Source organism: Mirounga angustirostris, unplaced genomic scaffold, assembly GCF_029215605.1.
Source record: "Mirounga angustirostris isolate CCGP_5_RB_7025 unplaced genomic scaffold, mMirAng1.0.hap1 SCAF_3, whole genome shotgun sequence".
Classification (NCBI taxonomy): Eukaryota; Metazoa; Chordata; class Mammalia; order Carnivora; family Phocidae; genus Mirounga; species Mirounga angustirostris.
Genome location: NW_026991711.1, coordinates 14,334,591 through 14,354,699, shown reverse-complemented (window position 1 = coordinate 14,354,699; position 20,109 = coordinate 14,334,591). Strand labels below are relative to the sequence as shown.

The 20,109-nt window shown below is 39.4% G+C and overlaps 2 protein-coding genes across 2 annotated transcripts in view; both read left to right on the top strand.

Annotated features, from left to right (window-relative positions):
* The window catches only part of HS6ST3 (heparan sulfate 6-O-sulfotransferase 3), a 651,074-nt gene that overhangs the window by 296,382 nt on the left and 334,583 nt on the right, over window positions 1-20,109 (top strand). The gene's annotated exons all lie outside the window — the stretch shown is intronic.
* Window positions 18,952-19,500, top strand: LOC123839845 (ubiquitin-ribosomal protein eS31 fusion protein-like). Its single transcript, XM_045869615.3, has one exon. The coding sequence runs from the start codon at window positions 18,993-18,995 to the stop codon at window positions 19,458-19,460; it is 468 nt and encodes a 155-aa protein (XP_045725571.1). The 5' UTR covers window positions 18,952-18,992; the 3' UTR covers window positions 19,461-19,500.

Sequence of the window (20,109 nt, the reverse complement as noted above, 5' to 3'; positions counted from 1 at the left end):
AGGGCTTATTCAGCCAAAAGAAGAAATCGCTGATGGAGGATTTAATTATCTCCAAGTACTGTATGTGAGGGAGTTCTTAAACCGAGGACAGTGACCAGCTGTTTCAAAACTTTACAAGAACAAATTTCAAGTAAACAGGCTTAAATGAATGAGGTTTAGAATAGGATAAAAATTTCCTGACGGAAACAATGGCTAAATATGAGAAAGGTTACAGATGGGAGAAACATGATACTGTAAAAAGAACAGCAATGGCGGAGGTAGTAGATACGTTGGTTTTAAATACCAACTCTACCATTCAGCTGTGTGAACTTGGACGATGAACTTAACCCCTATGATAACACTACCGGCCTCATTATTTTTAAGGACTAAATGAGCTACTGGAAGCCATTTTAGCAGAGTTACTGATGTCAATTGAGCAGGTTGAGATGGGAGCTTGCCACTCAATAATTGTTAATTAGGTTGTTACTTACTCTCCTGTAAAATTTCATTTCTTAGATGTGTCTAAAGAGTACATTGTTCTCTGCTCATCCTGAACTGGTATATATGGTACCATTTCAAGTCCAGGGAAATGATATTTCCAGTCCTCTTTAGCTCGAAGACTTTACATTTTCTATCACAAAGTGGTTTGGGGGCTGAAATTCCTAACCCTCTAAGAATCCAGATAAAGCAGAGATATGCTGTAGGTTCAGTGGAAAATTATAGGGACTAGGTAGACTCTTTTTGCTGTCAGAATAATGCAGGGCTTGTGTTTGGGGAAAAGCACGAATTATTTGACAAATCATAGTTTATAAAATTTGGCTATGGTTAACCACTGTGTATTACTGGATTTCACAGAAATATTTTTCTATTGTCAATTTAAGCCCCTTAACAGATAATAAACCCTGACAGAAAGGCATGGTAAAATCTCGGGGCTCATTCATAGAATCCAAATTGACGTTGATCACCATGCTTCCGCAATTTGATGTGGTGTGCCTGCTGGGTATGCCCTCTCTCTCCCTCTGAGACAACACTGCTGCCAGTGTCTTCGCGTCACTGTGAATGTTAGCAGCTTTGGGCTCTAATTTGGGGTATTACCCTTTTTAGTTTGAGGAAATCTCAGTCTTTAAATTTCCCATCTAGGAAATCAGAAGAACCCTAATTTCTGGCTTCAGAGGAGTTTATTTTAAATGGAATGCAGATGTCTCCCAGGTCTCACCAGCATGGGGAATACAAAGGGTGTCACATTGAAGTTAAATTCAAATCCAGCTGCTAGGTGAACTCTCTCCCTTCTGGGTTCTTCAAGGTCACCTCCTTTGGCTAATATTGTTTCCAGGACAGTGCCTCTGAGAACTTCTGATGGCAGACTGGGCCCTGGCTGGCCTTTTGCCCCACTGCAGACAGCTGACTTCAGGTTCTCCTGGGACCATGGTCTTCATCGTTGCCATGATGGCAGCCTCCACCCCAAGTATCTGCTTGTGGTGGCACCTGGGCTCCTGCTGCGATCTCCTTGCCCTCTGTGCTAGTCCCAGAGGGCCCTACTCTTCTCTTTACCACCTCGGACTTGCAGTTATTACCTACAGCACAAGCTCAGAGATAGCCTGGGGGGAATGCACTACCCAGACCAACTTGCCATTGGCCAGTAACTCTGGCTCCGCTCATAGGTTAGAACCTTCTTCAGCCTTTCCAGCTGAGCTGCTTCCCTGCTCAGGCAAATAAGGTTTCCCTGCTTGACCAGAGGTTGTGCTTTTGCCAGCACTCCGCTGCCCATTTGCATCTTTCAGAGGCATATTTCCTCCACTCTTTATGTCTGCCCTTGAGATAGATTCCTTCGGGTCCAGGCCTAAGAAAACAATATCAAGAGAATTTTCCTCTTCCCAGCTTAGTCCCACCCTCCAGGTCTTGCTGTCTCAGTCTCCAAGGTGACTGAGAGTGAGAATGTCCAGTTCCTTTAGATCCTACCCTCTATTCATAGGGCTGGCTTTAACTTTTCTCCGAAAAACACAGTCACTCTCTAGAAAGCTGTAGTCTTAAAATACTACACCTCTTTCTCATGTGTTCTCCCTTCTAAATTACAAGGACAAAAGACAGGTCATTTCTGTGGATTTCATTTTTATACACCACCCTGGATTGGACTTGTAGGTGAGCTTTGTCAAGCCTGGTCTAGTTCTTTTTCAAAGATCTTCTGTCATCTGAATGTTTTCAGGCTTTGCTTACCTATGAGCAGACAGCTTTAATAAAACATACACTTGCCCACAAGAATGAGCAATGGTTGGCACACAATATTTCTCCAATTAGAAGATCATGTTCAGAGATGCAGATCTTGCCTATTACATAATCATCTCTTGCAGACCAACTTAGTTCCTCAAACTCTAGCTTCTCAAACTTTCCACTGTACAATATGTTCTTTGTTTTATATTTGCATGACTCAGTGGTCGACACTTGTGTCTTTCCCAGAACAAAGACGTGGTCAGCACTAAGTACATGTCACTCATCCCACTTCATCCCTCCATGGTACATGCTTTGAAATTAGTGGGGTTTTTCCCCTCTGAAGATTCCAGGTTCTAGTTCTGCTACCCAGAAGGGGGTGTTACTCTAACCCCTCCCCAGCACATGGCCTAAAAATAGGATCTTCTATTTTGTTTTGCCTTTTTTTCCTTTACATTTGGAACGTAAACATTTCCCAAAACGATACCCTACCTTATCCCTACCTTGGGCCTAATAGTGTGCTCTCTTATGTAAGAATTAATAGATTCACAAAGTCCTTCAAAACTGTGGCTAATGAAGCCTATAGAAATATGCAAATTGCCTTAGTGGGCATAGATTACATTTACTACATATTTTAAATTGCTGACCTAATTCTGAGAAACTTTATTGTATTATATTTAATGATGTATGTCATCTCATCTTTAACAAAAAATGAGAAATTTTATTTTTCCTCTTATCCCTCTGTTCTTTCCTTTTAAATAATATCTTCTCTAGTATATTGTTAATAAAGGAAAAAAAGCATTATACTGAATTATGGTTCATTGGCTAAAAGGGACTCCATATTATTTGAATTATTTACTGTTTTGTAGCATTAGCCTTCTCTTCTGAATTTAAAAGTTTATTTGTAATGCAGTAATATTATAATCAGAGTTATTCTGAAAAAGCTAATGGAGCTAGAAAATAAAAGTTTTCCAGGCCTCAATCAGGATGAAATCATCAGTTTTTTTCATGGTAGATGTTCTTTCGCAAAAGGTCAGCAAACTCATCTTCTTTCTTATAAAATGTGGGCAGAAATGAGAAGAAAGTGAGAGGACAAAAATGAGAGAATCAAAATTACTTATAATTATATCTCTATGCAGTAATAATGACTTTATTACTATGTTGCATATGTGCTTTGACATTCTAAATGAGCTATATGAAATTAATACCAATGAAACTACAAAGACAATTACGGGCAATTGTATAAAATAAAAAGTCTTTAAGCTCTTTTTAACATATTGAAAATCGTAAGTGAAGAGAACATGGCAATTTTCCCTCCTCTTTTTGACTTTAAATCCTAAGTAGGCTTATTTAGCTAATAAATAGTAAGAAAAATGAAGCTGGGAACTAGACAAAGCCGCAGATTATTTAAATTTGTTCTTTTTTTTAAAAGCATCTTCCACTGATTTTCTGTTCTGTGTTTTTATTTGAGGTAAAATGATTGGATAATAGTAAAGGTCTCAGCTCTGATAAAAAAGAGCCTATAACAAAAGTTGTACTCAGTGTTCTGGGTCCTCGACTGAGCGAGGGTGATATCTTTATAGGGTGGAGAAGGTCATCTGAATACTGCTGTATTTTTCAAGACTAGGCAAGTATGCCTATGATTACATTTTGACCAGAAAGATTACCTGGTGAATTTTTCAAAGAATCCTATGATTACCAACGGTTATGGGCTGCGTCATTCCTTCCCCTCCCAAGTCATATGTTGAAGTTCTAAGTCAAGTGCTTCAGAGCATGACTGTATTCGAAGATAGTCTTTAAAGAAGTGATTAAATTAAAATGAAGTCATTATGGTGAGCCCTAATCCAATATGACTGGTGTCCTTGAAAGAAGGGAAAATTTGAACACACAGACATCCACAGAGGGAAGAGGACGTGAAGGTACAGGTTGAAGGTATCCATCTGCAAAGCCACGGAGAGAGGTCTCAGAAGAAACCAACCCTACCAACACCTTGAACTTGGCCTTTCCACTTCTGCAAGTGTGGGAAAGTAAATTTTTATTGTTTAAGCTACTCAGACTGGGGGACTTAGAATGGCAGCTCTAGCAAACTAATATACCACCTGGGTGTTTTCTTCTTATTTTGCTGCATGTCAACCTTAATTACCACCTGATTGCCTCAGCTCTCTGCCTTCCTTGAGCAGTGGCTGCCTCAGCCTTGGGCTTAGGTGTCCAGATGGCTTTCTCAAGCACTCTTGCTCTCCAGTCAGATGACTGGTTGACTTCCTAATACAGGTCAGGTTCACAGCCTTGAAGACTATTCTGAAGGGTTACAGATGCATCCATATCACAATCCCTTTTTTTTGCTGGTGGCTTTCCTCTAATCTTGCCAGGTGTTGACCTTACCAGCTCTACAGAAATCCATGATTTTCTCCCCAAGCTTCTCACACTTTCTCTGGAGTTCTCTTGTTTTGTTTTTGTTTGCTTTTTGGGAAGTGATCTGATCCCTAGATAGGATTAACTCTACTTTGATTGTCTTTATGAGGACTGCACATGTACTTCTCATACTCCAATTTGTACATCAGTATTTTTGGTTCATATTTAATATCTCCTGTGAGATTGTTTATGCCTTGACTAATTCTCATCGTAAATTATGAGGAGGTTAATTGAAATAATTCTCGTTTTGATGCCTTCTTGTTTGATCAAATAATACCTGTTTGTACCTACAACTGAGCTGTTTGTCTTGATGGACAGCACCCTTGTTGTCTGCCTGATTTGAATTTTTTGCCTTTCTCTCTTGGTTAAATTCTCAAACCTACCCTCTTATTTCCTTTCTTCAGTACTTGATGCTAAACTGCCCCTTCAAGCACTTTGGCAGTTTTAAAAGTGAACATTCACAATGTGAATGGTTATATTTGACCACTAGCTCATGTGGTTTAAGAAGAAAATGGCAAAAATGGGGTCCCTTAGCCATAATGTCCTCTCATTCCCCTCCATTTTCCCCAAACTTGACCATATTGTTTTCCATGTTTTCTGTTTTTTCTTCTTTGAATTATGGAAGTGTCTCATTCCTTTTCTAGGTGAACTTCCCTCTGGAGTCTATCTGTATTCTTCATGATTCTGGTTTTGCTTAGATGCTTCTACATGAAATGCCTCATCTCTCCTGTTAACCTGACACACTGCCCATCCTGCAAGCCTCAGCTCCAACTTTCCTTCTTTGAAAGGAAAGGCCTTCTCAGACTCCTGAGGACACATCAGTGCTCCTTTCCTTGTGGGTCTTCTTCAGTCGGACATACAGCCATGAAAACAAATAACTTAGGGTAATTGTCTCTATCCCCACTAATCTAGAACCCCTTGAGGACAGGTACTGACAAACACAGTGCTAGGGGTTTCTCAGACATTGCTTAAGGGAACCATTGGAGAATTCCCTCATTCCCTAGTTCCCTCAGCCCTACTTCTAAGCAGGGTTCTTTCTTTAAACCTATAAACAAGCTCTAGTTTTATCACGAGAGAGAGAGAAGAAAAAGAAAAGGAGGAAGGAAAACTTCCTTTGTTTGGTCTTCCCCTAAGCCACCATGAGATTCTCCAGTGGTCAGACTTAAAAAAATCACGAATTCTCTACACTTTATTTCTCATTCATTTCCCGATCCACTAAATCTGTCTTTAACTGTCTCAACTTTTCTGGCATTGCTCTTGTGAAGGTGGAGTGAACTCTGAAGTGTCTTCTCAGGCCTTGTTTGGCTGATCTGTTCACAGCAGGGGGCTCTGGGTTGACCTCTTCTTCCAATCTTGAATCTCTTTGGCTGCTACAGTGTTCTTTCCTAATTCCTCTTTCTTCAGTCTCTTTGGATACTTCTTCTTCTGCCTCAAGCTAGAATCCAGAACACCCAAATCCTAATCCATGGCTCTTTCTACTACATTACTCTGCTTTACATTTCTCTAGGACAAAGTCCTTTGTTTTTATCAAAAAGCCTTATCACCAAATTATCTTTTGAGATATTTGATCAGTCCAGTGGAAGGGAAGTAGAAGGTTGATTATCATCTCCTGGTCTAAATTTGTGACTCCCCTGTCTTGCAAGATTTTGGAGTTTAATTGTTCAAATTGTAATGTATTTATTTGTACTTTTATATAAGTCTGTATTTTAATTTTTTATTTTCTTAAAGCTTTTATTTATTTATTTGAGAGAAAGAGATGGAGAGAGAGACAGGGAGAGAGAGTGAGAGGGAGAGAGAGAGAGAGCATGAGTGGGGAGGAGAGGGAGAAGCAGGCTCCCCATGAGCAGGGAGCTTGATTCAGGGCTCAATCCCAGGACCCTGGGGTCATGACCTGAGCCGAAGGCAGACGCTTAACCTACTCAGTCACCCAGGTGCCCCTAAATCTTATTTTTAAATCACATTTCACATTTACAACAATGTCCACTATATCATGTTGTGTTTACTATATATAGTTTTCAGTGTCATTCTCTTATGATTAAAAAACATAAAATACATATTATTGGCTGAGTTATTTTTCCTTAAATTCATATGTTGGAGCCATCACCCCCAGTATCTTAGAATGTGACATATTTGGAGATAGGATCTTTAAAGAGCTTATTAAGGCAAAATGAGCCTCTAGGGTGGGTCTTAATTCCATCAGACTGGTGTCCTTCTACAAAGAGGACATTTGGACACACACAGGGATACGACAGATATGTGCACAGAAGAAGGACCATCTGAGGACACAGCAAGAAGGCAGCCATCTGCAAGCCAAGGAGAGAAGCCTCAGGAGAAACCAGCGTGCACATAAGTTGATTTTGGACTTCCAACCCCCAGAACTGTGACAAAAGAAGTTTCTGTAGTGTAAGCCCCCAGTCTGTCCTATTTTGTTGTGGCAGCCTGAGCAGACTCATACAAACTTGTAGCAAAAGCAAACACTCAAATATATGTATTGATAGAGTTCCAAGTGGAGAATATTAAAGGGGGGTAATAAAGGCCTTCTTTTCTTTTCCACTTTTGTCCCTTCCTATTATCCTCACAGATTTACTGTGGAGATAGACCTCAGGACAGTGGTCTAGAAGGCCATGGTAGTTACCAAATATGTCATCAGAATGTGCCAAACCACTTACAACACCTGTGGTTCATTCCATCTTTGTCCCTTTACTAACCTATTCTTAGTTTGGCTTGTTGAATGCTAGTCAAGTGCTGAGTTTACCAACTCAAGATTTCTTCTCACTCCTTCACACATTTCTAAATCTGGCCCATTCTGCATGACCTTAATTTTCCCTCCTTCCTGGAGATCATCCTGATTCCCCCAGTCTACACTGATCCCTTCCCTTTCTATCTGCAGTTCCTTGCTGTTCATGTAATTCACCGAGGTTGCTTCCTCATTGGTGAATGCCATTATCAGCTGTTTTCATTATTTAGCCTCTTCAGTATTTTGTCTTCCTTGTCTTAAAGGAATTTTCTATTTCCTGGATGCAGGGAAAGTGCTATCACTTCTCTCACTTCCATCCTTCCCAACCATCTCTGCTTTGCCCCCATCCCAGATGGGGGCTTATGTACCACTGAACACATGAGGATGCTTAATTATAGAATTAAATTAAGAGGATTTGACCATACTTTCCCCCCTATGATTTATTTATTTACTTGGGGGAGAGAGAGAGAGAGAGCGCATGAGCGGGAGAGGCAGAGGGAGAGGGAGAGAGAATCTCAAGCTGACCCTACACTGAGTGGGACTCAATCTCACAACCCTGAGATCATGACCTGAGCTGAAACCATGAGTCAGTCGCTTAACCGACAGCACCACCCATGCACCCTGGATTTGACAATTCTGATTCCTCATGGCTGTTTGGGGTGGAAACCACCAGAAATAGTGTTGGTAGGAATATCAACATTTGTTTTCTGAAATGAAGAGAATGTCTGAATGCAAAGAGATTTATTATGCTAGATGAAGCCTTTGCCTTCTTTTGTTTGGTATCTTTCTTGATGTAGTCAGTTCATGATATGCCAGGGAACAGAGAACTGCTATTGACAGTTTGATACAGCTGATGAAAAGACCCTTGAATTATTTAAGGGGAACTTTTGTTTCCCCAGTAACTCTGCTGGGGATACTTCTCATGTTAAAAAGTATGAGGCTTGGTCTCTCTTCTAATTTTTCTTTCTTGCTTGTGTAAATGCACAATAAATTCCTTTGATGGTCTGAGGCACAGACAAATGTTATTGAAAATCTCCAACCTGTCTTTGGGAGGAGTAACACTTTTAACAGTGAACTCGCTGGGGTACACTCTGTTATGATGTCATGACTTTTTACTCTTTACAAATGTCAGCAACATTCATCTTTTAAGAGTTTCACTGCTCTAAATATATATTTCTTGCCCCTTGTTCATTCATTAAGTATATACTCCACTGTGTCAAGGGACTGATGTCTGTTTTCAGTTCCAGCTGCTTCTTCTGTCTCAATACACTCCATTCATTGTATAACAATTTGATTTCTTTCCTCCTCCACTGTTGGTATATAAAACAAGAGCATTTTGTAGGTTTAATATATACATAAATTTTAACCATATTCTGACAAAAATCTCAGACCGTGATTTAGGATTTCATTAAGCTGTTTATTCTCATATGAAGTTCTTATTTTACAGATAAGGTCCAGAAAGGTGAATCAACTTATTTAAGGTCTCATAGCTGATTAGCGATGGAACGAGGATCCACATCCAGATCTCCTAACTTCTAGTCTTGTGTTTTCTTTTCTCTCTCTCTTTTTCTAATTTGGCTCCTGTTTGACCTGTGTTAGCTCCTAGTGGGCTCCTTGGGCACTCTAATGTTATTCACATTTCTTAAGCAGATGAGTCGGCTTACCATGAATGGCACTTCAATAAAAATGTATTGACTCCATTGAAAGACCTTGCAAGTATTTCAGACCAGTGCTGCCTGTAGCTGGGTGATGCTAATGAAGCTTCTCGAGAATCTTAAGAAAGCATCTGTATGGCCGGGTGGTTCAAAATTCTGAGGCCTTTTCTGGTTTGAAATATGATATATGTGGCCTCTAGAGCAGTGGAAGCTGCAGTGGCTTGAACTAAAGAAATTTAGCAAGACTATAGCCTTAGAGGCCATCAGAAGAAGGGGTTGAAAAAGAGCAATGGAGCCACCAACAGGGACCATTAAGTAGATTAATTAATCCCTTCACCGCCACCCCCTTTTCTCCAAGCTTATTACTAGGTAGATGAAAAATAGAGAGTGAACTTAACAAAAAATTGAACACACTTTTTTTTGGGAGGGAGATAACTCAGAAAACAAATGGAGGGGTGGTTTTGCCACACAGTAAAGCTTTCCATGTGGTAGGACTTGGGGAGCTGTCGGCTCAGTGACTGCTATTCACAGGCTCACCCTAAAGTGGAGTTTTCCAGTTGGCGAGTCTTACCCATGAACACAGAGGCCCCATTATTATTATAAATGAGCAACAGAGAAGCACAAGATAGCTGATAAGGTCTTCAAATTAGAGAAAGACCTACAAAAAATATAAGAAAACAGACCCTACAGGAAGCAGGTAATTTAGAGTTCAGAACACATGGAAAATGAAAAAGTTACAATTGGTCTCCTCACAGAGATTTAAGATGTTCCATCCATAAAAGGAAGAATATACTGTGAAAGTGAATAATCAGAGAATGCGAAAGAGCTCCTGAAAATAAAAAATATACATATTATTAATATACAAAGTACAGTGGGAGATTTGGAAGTTAAATTTTAGGAGGCCTGTAAGAATAGAGAATGAAAAGACAAACATGAGATAAAGGTAAGGGACATAGAATTCAATCTGAAATATCCAGTGTTCAACTAAGAAGAATTTCAGGAAAAATAATTGATGGGAATCAATTTCGTATAATATAAGAAAGTTTCCAGAGTTAAAGCTTGTCACAGATTTTCACATTGCAAATAGGGCTGAGCAGAGGAACAATGCCATTTAAAAATTTTAGGCATCAAGGTTAACAGAGAGAATTAAACTTATTACCTAAAAGAAAACATACCCAATTTTCCTTGCACTGCTCATTAGCACACTGGATCCTAGAAGTCAATGGAACATTGACTTTCAAATCTGAAAGAAAAGGTTTTTGGTCAAAATTCTGTATTCTGATAAATTATCAGTCAGAAAGCCAGGATGAAGTCATTTTCAGACATGTACTCTTAGGAAGTTACTTGATGATGCACATCAGCAAAAAGGTGAGACTTTTTTTAAAAGGTATGGGTTTTGGGGCACCTGGGTGGCTCAGTTGGTTGAGATCCGACTCTTGATTTTGGCTCACGTCATGATTTCAGGGTCATGGGATCGAGCCCCTTGTCAGGCTCCACGCTAGAGATTCTCTCTCTCTCCCTCTCCTTCTCCTCCCCCCCCCCCCGCTCTCTCTCTAAATAAAATCTTTTTTAAAAAAAGTTGTGGGTTTCAAAAAGCAATGCATCCAAGGGAGGTGAAAAAATTAAAGGATGACATTTCTGTAGCACACCCTGGGAGATCAGATGGGAGAAGAGAAAAGAAGATCTCAAGGAGGGCGGTTCTGGGAAAACAATGGATTCAATATACTAAAGAGTACAATGAACAGGAAGAAAAATATTTGGGAATATAATAAGAAATAGACCATAAAATTAAATTTGAAATTCTAAAAAAAATTTTATGAGAAAATCATGGTTCAAATATGAAACAACCAGTCCAAATTAGACTAGGACATAATTGGGCTTTGAGAAAATGGAAAAATTTTCAATCAACAGAAAGAATGGGTAAATTGGATGATATTAGGGACAAGGTGAGAAATTATACATCCAACAAGAACAAAGAAAGGAAACCAATACAAGGAAGCATTATGTAAATGTGAAGCTCACTAAAATGTCAGCAGATTTTGAGCAATCATAGACTGTTAAAAAGGAATCATTCTTTGTTTTTCTTCAAAAGGCACAGGGCACAATAGGGGAACCATAATACCAGTTTCTATTTAAGATTGTATTGTTTATTTGTTGGCTTATTTATTGTTCTTACTAGAACGTAAGCACTGTGTTCGTCTGATTCACCACTCTATCTCCAGTTTCTAGAAGAGTGTCCGGGTCATAATAGGTATGCTGTTGGAATGGAGAAGTAAATAGTTTCCCCATGGTTCTTTTTTTTTTTTTTTTTCTCAAAGATTTTATTTATTCTGAGAGAGAGAGAAAGGAAGAGAGAGAGAGAGAGCACAAGCAGGGGGAGCTGCAGAGGGAGAGGGAGGGGCAGACTCCCCACTGAGCAGGGAGCCCGATGTGAGACTTGATCCCTGGACCCTGGGATCATGACTTAAACTGAAGCCAGACACTTAACTGACTGAGCCACCCAGGTGCCTCCTCCCCACGGTTCTAATAAGTGTCCTTTCCTAAAAAAGTGTTCCATTTCTGGAGTTGATCTGTAGGCAAGGAATTAATCCTAGTTATAGGACAGAATATAACTTATATTTCTTGGTATTGTTGGTCCTGATAATGTAAAAGTCATGATCATCACAAGATTACACTTACATAGTGGATCCCATGCTCCTGACACTGCTTCAAGTATTTATATGTATAAACTCATTTACCCCTTACTCTGAACTGCTTGCACCGTTATTATTCCCGTATTATTGGTTTTCACTTACTGCTGGAAGAAGCTGAAGAGAGAGGTGGAGACAAGTATGGAATGGGGGGCAGGAGCTTCTTTTTACTTTAGATGCTCCTGGACTACTTGCTTTTTAAATCAAATCACTTTGATCAAAATTTAAAACCAAATTACCTAATGCAGTGGGTACACAGGGTTGGGGTGTATAAAGGGGAGCACTATACAATGTGAAGCAGTTAGCCCTTATGGCTTCTTGGAAATGCCCAGAGCCTGTATCACACAGCATGTGGATTTAGAAGCACTAACCAGTTATTCTGCAGTGGGTCCTGGTGTGGGAAAAGGCGAAAAAGGAAGTTTTATTATAATGAAGACTCCCCACTAATGGACATTGCCTGTTTAATGAAAATTGACTGAAAGCATTGAGGTCTCACCCTTGTTTTTGTGAGCTGAGCGATTTGAACATCAAGAATAGCCCAATAATGAAGTGATTCATCTTAATTTCTTAAGACTAAAATCTTGAAGTTTTTATTTTCACATAGAACACAAATGGGTGTGTATGTAATTGACATTTTACACGCTGCTTTCTGGGTTCAATGTGATCCCTAGATGGTAGGGTTTCTTATGTAGGAATCTGTTTAGTGGAGTTCACCTTTTTATAGGCAATAGAAGGATTTGAACATGATCAAGTATACAGTTATATGGTATATAAAACAGATACAGTGACTGTGCTATTTATATGTGACGTCTCTCTGGATAGTGATGGGAGACAAGGTTTCATCTGCTAGTTTCTTATAAATAGACTGAGAGGATGGCATCTGCTGAAACAGCATTTTTAGAGTTTTTTTCCCCCTCATTTTCAAACTGCACTTGAAGCTCGTAAACGTATTCTTTGAAGATCAGAAGATTTAGAGCATACTATACCCCATCTAAACTACAGCATAATCTAAATGTAAGGAGTTGTTAAAAAAATGGGGGTATCAAATGTAGTGAATGACCGCGGTGTAGTTAGGGGTCGATTGTAGAATCAGAAATGAATTACCCTGCATTAGAGATGCTGGATGCTACAATAGGTTGTGGAAATTGGAAAGAAATAGGTAAAAATAATAGGTCAAACCTATTACACTGGCCTTTCTTTGGTGTAATTTTGTGCTGAAAAGCACTGAACCAGATATCACCCAGTGTTTACTGAAGAAGAAAACCCTGTTTTACTTTTTTTATGAAATAAAACAATCAGTTGGGCAAAAAGTGTGTCAGAGGCATGCTTGACATCGGTATTGGAAACCAGAGTATATGACAGCCAACTATGTTTGTCCGTTTATAGGTAACGTTTATTTATTTATTTTTAAGTACTTTGAAGTCTTATAGATTATAGTTTGTTAAACCTAAAATGCCTTCTTGAGAGAGCAAATAAAATCCATTATTACCAAAACATTACCAAAAAAGATTCAAATAAGCCCCATGAGAGTATACTATACTATATATTTTCCTCCATTCCACTTTGGTAGAAGTAATAAAAAAAATATAATGTTAAACTTTTTGAAATAAAAATATTTTATTTATGGAATCTGTGCCAGATGGCTGTCAGTCTTAATATCTATATCTTTTTATAAAAGAGGAGCTCCAAAGTAAGTTAAATTTTTTTTTTTATATGTAGGATTTCTTCATAGACCGGTGAACTGGGGCTGGATTTAATCAGCAGCATCTTATTGTGCATATTGACCTATCCAACAGTAACACCTTTAAATATGTATGCTTTTCTGTGACTGTTTAATAATGAAGGAATTCTCTACCTCTGAGAAGACTGGTGTGGGGTTGTAAGAGAGTATTTTCCTCCCTTTATTAATGATAAGGGAACATGATTGACAAGGTCTGTGGTGTGACCTCCCTCTTAAAAAAAGAATACTTGGCACCCCTAATGGCCTTGAACTGGGCTTCATTATTCCTATTCCAGAAGTTTCTTCCTTTTTTTTTTTTTTTTTTTTGCTGAATTCAGACACAGGTTTGGTAGTGGAAAAGAGAAAGCATGTTGATAGGTCCAGGAGAGCTGTGGGAGTGAGATCCATTAGTTGAAAATGGAATGTTCTTGATGAATTCCTATTTTCAGAGACAGCCAACACTGACGTGGACGTTAGGCTGCACCAGGACAATGCCCTTGTTCCACGAATGTGAAGAAACTGAGGGCCAGAAAGGCAAGCAGTTTGCCCTCCAAATGTGGTCCTTCTGCCTTCCTTAGTTTGGTTCCTGGGACTAGCATCCGCTTTATTATCCAGTCAGAAATCTGAAATTCCTTCCTTGCCACACCCTTTCTTCTAGGTGTTCCCAGCTTGTCCATTTCCTCACCACAGCCCTCAATATCTGGTTCCCAGATAAGGGCGCTCAGGAAAGCGTTAGTCTCACTCAACAACTTTACCCACTGAGGCATTTCGGGAGGTGGAGGTCACTGACGTGGCAGGGTATCAGCTGTCTTGTATGCTCTCCATTCATAACTGTCCCAAGCCAGTCGCTACCTCCAACCCTTCTTCCTCCTTCATTCTTCCCTTTTGGGTCTCGATTCTCAGCTCCCAGAAGGCCTACCCTTGTGTACTATCTCCAGAAGTGTTTACTTCATTTCCATCCTATATAGGCTGAAGAGGTGGTGCTCTTCCTCTTGAGGATGCAGTGGGGTTTTGCCACCGAGGAGACCCTTCAAGTAGTTTTTCTTGGTACAGTAAATGCAGCTGGGTGAAGCCAGGCTACTACTCTGCCTGCATCCTTTAATCTTTAGTTCTGATCTAAAAACTTGAGGATTGTGCAATTTGTTTTCTCTCTTGGCACAAAACTTCTGGGTTACTTTTAAAAACCAACCCGTGAAGCATAACATTTTACAGTCTTAAATTCTAGGCTTCTTGTACAGACCCACGTATCCCACGTAGCCCTTAAATAATCAACCGTTGTCATCATCTTCATATGTGCCATCAAAATGTCTCTTTCCAGTGCAATTATGATTGTATTTTTCCCTTGCCTAAAATTTTTCAGTGTTTTTTAAAATTTTTTTTAAATTTTATATTTTTTATTTACTGTTATTATCAGTGTTTTTTTTTAATCACCTACATGGAAGGCCAGAATATCTTAGAATGGCACCCAGTGCTTGTTCCATTCTGTCTCTGATTTAACTTTCAGTCTCCTGAACACAGCTTTTTTTTTTTTTCCCTTCTGGATATTTCCAATGTCTATTGTGGTGCCTCAGAAATACTAAGAAATGAAATCGTATCCACCCAAAACCACTTGTGCTTCTAATGAATCATGTTCTCTTTTGCCACTGTGCCTTTTCCCTTCATCTAATGCTCCTGTAGTTTCTCTTTCTCCCCATACACTTGACTTTCTAGATTCAACTCTAGAGCGCCCCTCCTGGGGAGCGTTCCCATCCAATGCCCAAATCTTCTCTAGCAGAATGCCTTTCCTCTTTATTTCTGTAGCTCTAATGTAGCACTTAGGTTGTATTGCAATTAAGTTTAATTGCCTGTCTCCATTAGACTATGAGAATATTTGTTTTTTTGTCTTTATATGTCATGCCTAGAACTTTAGCAGACATAGATTGAGCATAATGTTTGGATGAGGTATAATTTTATGTCTCCTTCCACCCCCACTTTTGGAATGAATGGCTATAATCTGGAAACCTTTAGACTGGTTGAGGGCTAAATAGGAACTATTGTCCAAAGTGGGTCCTCTCTTCTCTCCCATCCCAGGAAGACACTGCTAATGTTCTTTATGACCTCAACCATGCCAACCTTGGAGAAATAAAATTATGTCTTTGCCACAAGTCTGCATGATTCCAGTTCTTGTAGAGTTCCTGTAAGAGAGGATGCCTCATGTGACTCAGTCTTAAATCTACCTCATGGACAGTGACTCCATGTTACCAAATAATACTACTAAACAGATCTCTTTACATACACATATACATGTATTTATCTTGAGAAGATTATACTTCCATGTGTGTATGTGTATGCATATATTGACCTATATCTACCTACCTATCTACCTATGTACCTACCTATGTTTAATCCTTTAGAAGGCTGTACCAATCTAGATGTTCTTTACTAAAGACAGTGCAGGTATAGTGGGCTATCTAGCTATTTATCACAGTAGACTTATTACTTAGGAACATGTTCAAAGACACTGAAAAATGTTGGGTGCTTTTGTTGCCTTTCTCCCATATAGAAAGAGATCATAGAATTTGAAAGTGAGAATTTTCTACAGATAAAAGGTGTTATGCATTAATATTATATTGCTTGCTAAAACTCTAATTGGACTTATGAAAACCACAGATCAGGTATATAGCTTCGATTTTTTAAAACCCTTAATGGAGCTGCCCCAGGTTAGCAAGTGATTTTTATTCCTGTTCTTTCCCCATGCTTATGCCTTCTGCTCCCAGAGACCCCACCAGTCCTTCCGCTAGTGGTGCCTGCCTTGCTCGGACTTCAAGCAAGTGTTTTGCTAGGAAACTCAGTCTTCGAGAGATGGGTAGTTCTAATAAATGAGTCGGTTCGAAGAAAATCATTTTTTCAGGGGGTGTACGATTGGCTTTTTATCAGTTTTATGAGCCTTTTTGATGGACTGTTACTTTCTCGTTTTCCCAGTGGTATTTGCCATGGGAACTTTTATGATTTGTTTTGAGACTTATTTAAAAACTTCTCTATTGATCTCAACAGAACATTGATATTTGTGAAATATGTCACCAAGTTGACTCTTTATAGAATTATTGTTGAGATCTGCTTATTTTTCGTAAAGAAGTCTTTAAGCATTTTGTGTTGGCTAGAGACTCCTGTTCGCCTACCTCTATGCTTTTTTTTTTTTTTCCCCTGGCTGGATTGGAATGACTATCAAGTATTTTTTCCATACCCTGGAGACTGGCCATCTATCTCTCATTCTTCAGTATAAATATTTACCAGTCCCACCGGAAGTTGAGATGGTTGTCTTGAGCATACAAATTGCCCCAGAGGTTTCTGGCTAACTTGTCCTCAGGAACGGTGCTTCTGATTAACACAAAATGATGCTCAGGCCATATTTTTCTCTGCTGAGGGAGAGGCAGTGATTATATGTGCTCATTATGAAGTAGATATGGCTGAAAGTGCAGTTGTAGTCTGTCACAGAGCATTTGGCTTCTCTGCTAAGAGGTAAAGTTATGCTGTTGGCAAAACAGTCTGGGTGGGTATCAAGTGCATGGCGCTAGACAAACACTAGGCTGTGGCTTGTGAAGTCATAATGGGGACTCTCCAAACCCCCATGTGAAGACCCCCGCTGGAACCAACAGCCAACTTCTGCCACGTCAAAACACCAACCAATATTATGGAGGCAGATTTAGTCTCCTCTGGTTGCAGCTATACTTTTGTAATTTTATTTCTGTTTTTTTTTCTTGTTTCAGAGGACATTATTTCCTCCAACATATTAAAAAAAATCCCCTGACATTAGAGGAGAAAAAAAGAAGGGATAGATGGCAGTCACATTACCCATTTTTCTACAATTAAAAACACCAAAACCCTCAATGATGTTCACATAGGTAACATAACTTCATCCTTAACAAAAAGCGAAAGTATGCTTTTATTGTGAATTTCCAGTATCAGAAAGGATCATTTTTCACACTCATGTTTCTTTTTTTTTTTAAAGATTTTATTTGACAGAGATAGCGAGAGCAGGAACACAAGCAGGGGGAGTGCGAATGGGAGAAGCAGGCTTCCCGCTGAGCAGGGAGCCCGATGTGGGGCTTGCTCCCAGGACCCTGGGATGGTGACCTGAGCTGAAGGCAGACGCTTAACGACTGCGCCACCCAGGCGCCCCTGTGTTTCCTTCTGCTGAGTCTATGGTCGTATCATCCAGCCCTGAGTGTCTAGAAAATGTAAAAAATGCCTCATCTTCGCTTTCCAAGCAATAGTATTGGTTTAATTTAGATGCTGCACTTCAGAATTTTAGCTAGATATTGAAGTTTGAATTCTCAGCTCAGGCTTCATTAGTAGTGATTAGCTAACACAAATGCATCTCTGATTTATGCATGTCTAAAAATGATTTTGAAAAGCTGTCTTGTGCAGGGTTGATTGTTATTGTGCACAGTTTTGTCCTTCTAAGAATTAGGCTGTCTTCTTCCAACAATCCGATCAAGTAGGCCACCTTTGGGAAATGACACTGGCAGACTGCTGGTACTCTGCAAATTAATATTATAGATACAGTTCTAGAAATTGAGAAGACTGACATTTTTGTGATAATGAGAGGTTGGGACTAAATTTACAGAAAGGCAAATTTATACTAGGAATGTTTTTTTTTTAAAGAGTGTAAATTTTCTAAACGAATTTCTGACATTTTGAAATGTTTTGACAGTGCTTCATTTGTATAAAGCTTTATGTGTAGCAGCCTCATTGACTTGTTTCTGTTTAGTCTGGTTTTTATGTGATCATTTTTACCTCTGTTGAATTGGTGAAAAATAATTTAACATTTTTTTCTAGGCTCTGGCTGGCACAAGAAAACTCTGAATCCAGCCAGGGATTTTTCTATGGCCTAATTTGTGCATTGCAATGAGCATAAAATTTGCATCTAGTTTTATTTTTCACTCTCTTTACTGGTATTTATGTAATGCAAAATTAAATGTTGCAGAGCGTTAATTAACCAAGGAGAACCATAATCATCATCAGAATCTGTATAGTAAACCTGTGAAATTAATAGAGGCTCAGAACTTGAGGGTAAATAGCCATCTTTTGGAACTATATCATTGAGTTTGTACTCCAACCAAATGACACAGCTGAGCGGTAGAAACCCAAGTGTTGAAGGAGACATTTTTCCATACTCCAGAGAATTATAAAGGTTTCCCGTTCTCACTTCAGAAGACTGAAAAAAACCAGTCATAGGAAAATGATTGAACTTAATATTCATATTTTGTGGGCAGCCAGGAAATTAATATGGGGAAATAAAAAACTTGATTTTTAATGTCATTACGATTTTATTTTTAAATGAGTTTTAAGATTTTCTTAGTTTACTGAAGGTGTCTTAATTTTATTTGAATTATGAGCTCTTCTAATTCTATCAGGAATCAAAAAAGGAATCTAATGTCTTAAAATAATATACATTTTTCTAATGTACAATAAAAGGAATTATTAGATTATTTGGGGCAATATGACTGCCTCCAAGGTCTTGAAAAAGTTCTTTTCTAGCTGACTAGTTAGTCTTTCGGCATCAGAACTACCTATATGGGGGATCCGCCATCTGCGGTGAAACTGCCGCCAAGATGCAGATTTTCGTGAAAACCCTTACGGGGAAGACCATCACTCTCGAGGTTGAACCCTCGGATATAATAGAAAATATAAAGGCCAAGATTCAGAATAAGGAAGGAATTCCTCCTGATCAGCAGAGACTGATCTTTGCTGGCAAGCAACTGGAAGATGGACGTACTTTGTCTGACTACAACATTCAAAAGGAGTCCACTCTTCATCTTGTGTTGAGACTTCGTGATGGTGCTAAGAAAAGGAAGAAGTCTTATACCACTCCCAAGAAGAATAAGCATAAGAGAAAGAAGGTTAAACTGGCCGTCCTGAAATACTATAAGGTGAATGAGAATGGCAAAATCAGTCGCCTTCATTGGGAGTGCCCTTCAGATGAGTGTGGTGCTGGAGTTTTCATGGCTAGCTACTTCGACAGACATTATTGTGGCAAATGTTGTCTGACTTATTGCTTCAACAAACCAGAAGACAAGTAATTGTATATGGGTTAATAATAAAAGACATGAACTAACAACAACAACAAAAAGAACTACCTATATGGGGATAAGACATATTCCTATTTTTTTTTTCTAGGGAGATGGAGAATCCATAGCAACTTTCTGCCCTGCTATCTGGGAGGATAGTCTTATCCTTCCAGGGATTACTCTTTTTTTTTTAAAGATTTTTTAAATTTATTTATCCATTCATGAGAGACAGAGAGAGAGATGCAGAGGCAGAGGGAGAAGCAGGCTCCCCGTGGAGCAGGGAGCCCAATGCAGCACTCGAACCCAGGACCCTGGGATCATGACCTGAGCCAAAGGCAGATGCTTAACCGACTGAGCCACCCAGGCGTCCCCTTCCAGGGATACTCTTAAAGGAATGTTATTTTACTCTACTTGCAAACTAACAAGTTAGCCTGCCACAGTTTGGATGCTGGCAAAAGACATAAGACTCCTGGGTCCCAGACAAAAGACTCACTCATGGCACCACAGATGGTGGGAGCTTCATGCTTGCTTTTATTCCCCTTCTTCCCTATTCTCCCCCTTATACCCAAGTCCCATGGGAGTGATGAGGAATAGCCCAGCTAGATGTTGTGCATCCAGTGGATTTGTGGCACAGCTGAGGACCCCTAAGTATAGGAAACCC

Coding starts and splice junctions, on each gene's coding strand:
- LOC123839845 (XM_045869615.3), top strand. CDS start 18,993: ATGCAGATTTTCGTGAAAACCCTTACGGGGAAGACCATCACTCTCGAG.